General features: G+C 47.1%; 1 protein-coding gene across 1 annotated transcript; it reads left to right on the top strand.

Moving 5' to 3' along the window:
- The first annotated feature begins 335 nt into the window (after nucleotides 1-335).
- On the top strand, nucleotides 336-1346 carry npbwr2b (neuropeptides B/W receptor 2b). Its single transcript, XM_071534775.1, has one exon. It carries the CDS (start codon nucleotides 336-338, stop codon nucleotides 1344-1346), a length of 1011 nt encoding a protein of 336 aa, XP_071390876.1.
- Nucleotides 1347-3131: the final 1785 nt, after the last annotated feature.

Below are 3131 nucleotides of genomic sequence, written 5' to 3' on the forward strand. Positions count from 1 at the left end.
TCTCCTCTCCAGAGATAACCCCACTTTAACTGAGATTACCCACCTTTTTTATTTGCTGAATAGTGTCTACCCACGTTTTTAGGCTGACAAAAATCTCTGACAAAAATTCCCAGCATACATCATAGTAAGTAGCATCAGACCGATCCAAGTTATGTGAGTATGAGAGAGTGTGAGGTCTTTTAAAGGAAGGCAAAGGCGCAAATTCATATTTTTTTGTCTGTAAATATAATTGATGTTTTGTTTAAAATCGGTGGACGTTTGTCTCGGTATGACCACAGGCTGCTCGTCATAGTCCGCCCGCCTTTCTGATTTGCCGCTCCGTCGCTTCTCCCAGCATGGAGAACGTGTCCGTCCCCGCCGGCGCTCCGCCGGTGTGCAACGACTCTGTGGACTTCTACTCGCTCACGTCGGGAAACCGCACCGACCTGAACTGCACTCCTCCGCCCGAGTTTTACTTTTACGCCGACCTCTACGTGGTTCTGCCGGTCATCTACTCGGTCATCTGCGCCGTGGGGCTGACGGGAAACACGGCCGTCATCTACGTCATCCTCAAAGCGCCCAAGATGAAGACCGTCACCAACATGTTCATCCTGAACCTCGCCATCGCCGACGATCTGTTCACCTTGGTCTTGCCCATCAACATCGCCGAACATTTGCTGCACTACTGGCCTTTCGGCGAGGTTTTGTGTAAAATCATCCTCAGCATAGACCACTACAACATCTTCTCCAGCATCTATTTCCTCACGGTCATGAGCGTGGACCGGTATCTGGTCGTCTTGGCGACGGTGCGGTCCAAGCGCATGCCCTACCGCACCTACCGAGCCGCCAAGATCGTCTCGCTGTGCGTCTGGGTGCTGGTTATCCTCATCGTCATGCCGTTCACCGTTTTCGCCGGCGTCTACGTCGACACGGAGAGGAAGAGCTGCGTGCTGAGCTTCCCCAGCCCCGAGAGTCTGTGGTTCAAAGCGAGCCGGATCTACACGCTCATTCTGGGCTTCGCCATCCCGGTCTCCACCATCTGCATCCTCTACACCATGATGCTCTACAAGCTGAGGAACATGCGGCTCAACAGCAACGCCAAGGCGCTGGATAAGGCCAAGAAGAAGGTGACCATCATGGTGTTCATCGTTCTGGCCGTCTGCCTGTTCTGCTGGACGCCCTTCCACCTGAGCACCATCGTGGCCCTGACCACCGACCTGCGCACCACGCCGCTGCTGATCGGGATCTCCTACTTCATAACGAGCCTGAGCTACGCCAACTCCTGCCTCAACCCGTTCCTCTACGCCTTCCTGGACGACAGCTTCAGGAAGGCCTTCAAGAAGATGCTGGAATGTAGACCGGCCTGAATGTTACGGTCGGCTGTACTGAACCTGTGGCCTACAGAGACTCACTGAGCAGGGGGCAGACTTAAACTTTAGGTTCAAATCAGAACTTTTAATCCATGTGATGCAGATGTGATTATTTTTTGTGTTAAAGCTGCACTAGGCAACTTTGCATGTTGGCGGCTCCTAATGGCAGCGAGAGATAAGAGATAATTAGATCTTTAACACCCAGAAAGAAATGAAGTATGATGTCAGTAAACTGCACACACAACTGCAACCTGGATGTTGTGTGATGCTTTATACCAAAGGGACCAGAGAAGCAATCTAACGTCGGTGAGTCCAGCTGTCTCTGCTCACTGCTGTTTAAGAGACAGTTTGGATTTCGCTCCTAAGGTTCGATTCGTCACTTCTTGTGGGCGGAGAAGAGTCTTTACCTGACACCCGAGGTTCATTTGGGGCAAACAGGATGAAGCTACGGCGTCTCAATTAGTAGAGATGGGACGTTCTTCTCTGCTGTAGCCTCACTAGGTGATTTAGGCTGAGAAGACAGCTGGATTTTTCCATAAAAATCTTGCCTAGTGCAGCTTGAAGGCTTTAATACCAGGGCAACATTGTGAGGTGACAGAAATGGGAAATATTGCCCACAACAGGGATGGAAATTGGCAGATGGGATTCAGTCATAATGGCTGACATACTGGGCTATAAGGAATAAAAACAGTTGGTCATAATTGTCAGCAAAATTGCCCATCACCACTGTCTCTAAACACTGGGCTTGTGTCACAGACGAGGGAGGAAAACACACAGAACTGGATTTTAGACCGCAATTAAAATCTCACATCTGTTTCATAAAGGTTGGGAGAAATCCAGCGAGAGGCGGAGTGTCCCCACACGGTCCTGACCTTCACTGAACTCCATCCAGACCGCATGGGCCGCAGCGTCTGAGCAGGATTTCAGGAGAAAACATCTGCTGCATGGAGGCGATGCAGTCTAACACAGCAGCTGTCACTGATTTGCATGCTGCCAATCAAATCATCATCATGAGAACAGTCAGGGTTGGAAGGTGACAGATTGTGTGTAATGGGATTACAGAGAACTGATTACAAATTGGTAACTGTAATCCATTACAACAACTGAAAAAACACAATCAATGGAAATGATACAGCGTGTTGCATTACTTAGGAACATGATGGAGGGAGAAAGATGTTGTGAGATTATGGATCCAAACATTTTACATAAAGCTGGAAGATGTTTGATTATTATCTTCATATTCTGAGGATTATTTCAATGTAATCCAAAATAAGTGAAAGCAATGACATTATGAGTCTGAGTTTGTGTTACAGGTTGTATAGTTGTGTAATGGATTACAATTATAAGGTAATCAGTAATAGATTACATTTGAAGAGTTTCATTCCAAAATGACATCTGAAAAAAAAAAGACATCTTCTCTTACACTGTGAGTGACAGAACAGAATCAAAACAAATGAAACAGTAATTTGACTCCTTCGTTGACAAAATGATGACAGACTTCCAGACGGGATCCTCTATATTTTTTTTGAGATATTGAATGATGAACTTCTGGTGAGGATTGTGAAATTGGAAATGAACCTCTTCATTTGGAAAGTAACCTTTCCAACCCTGGTGATTGTACTGTACAGGCCTAATGAGACAGGCATGGGACAGGAGGGCTATGTAATGTACTGTGTGTTTCTCTTCTCATGACTTTTATTTTTATTGTGAACTTTTGTCGCCCCCTGTTGTTGACAGGGTGTTAATGCAGGAGAATGCAGCCAGAGCCATTGACAGTTTGGC

This window comes from Centroberyx affinis, unplaced genomic scaffold (assembly GCF_046629955.1).
Source record: "Centroberyx affinis isolate AG114_WGS23_722 - 3 ecotype Tasmania unplaced genomic scaffold, CSIRO-AGI_Caff_v1 ptg002621l_1, whole genome shotgun sequence".
NCBI lineage: Eukaryota > Metazoa > Chordata > Actinopteri > Beryciformes > Berycidae > Centroberyx > Centroberyx affinis.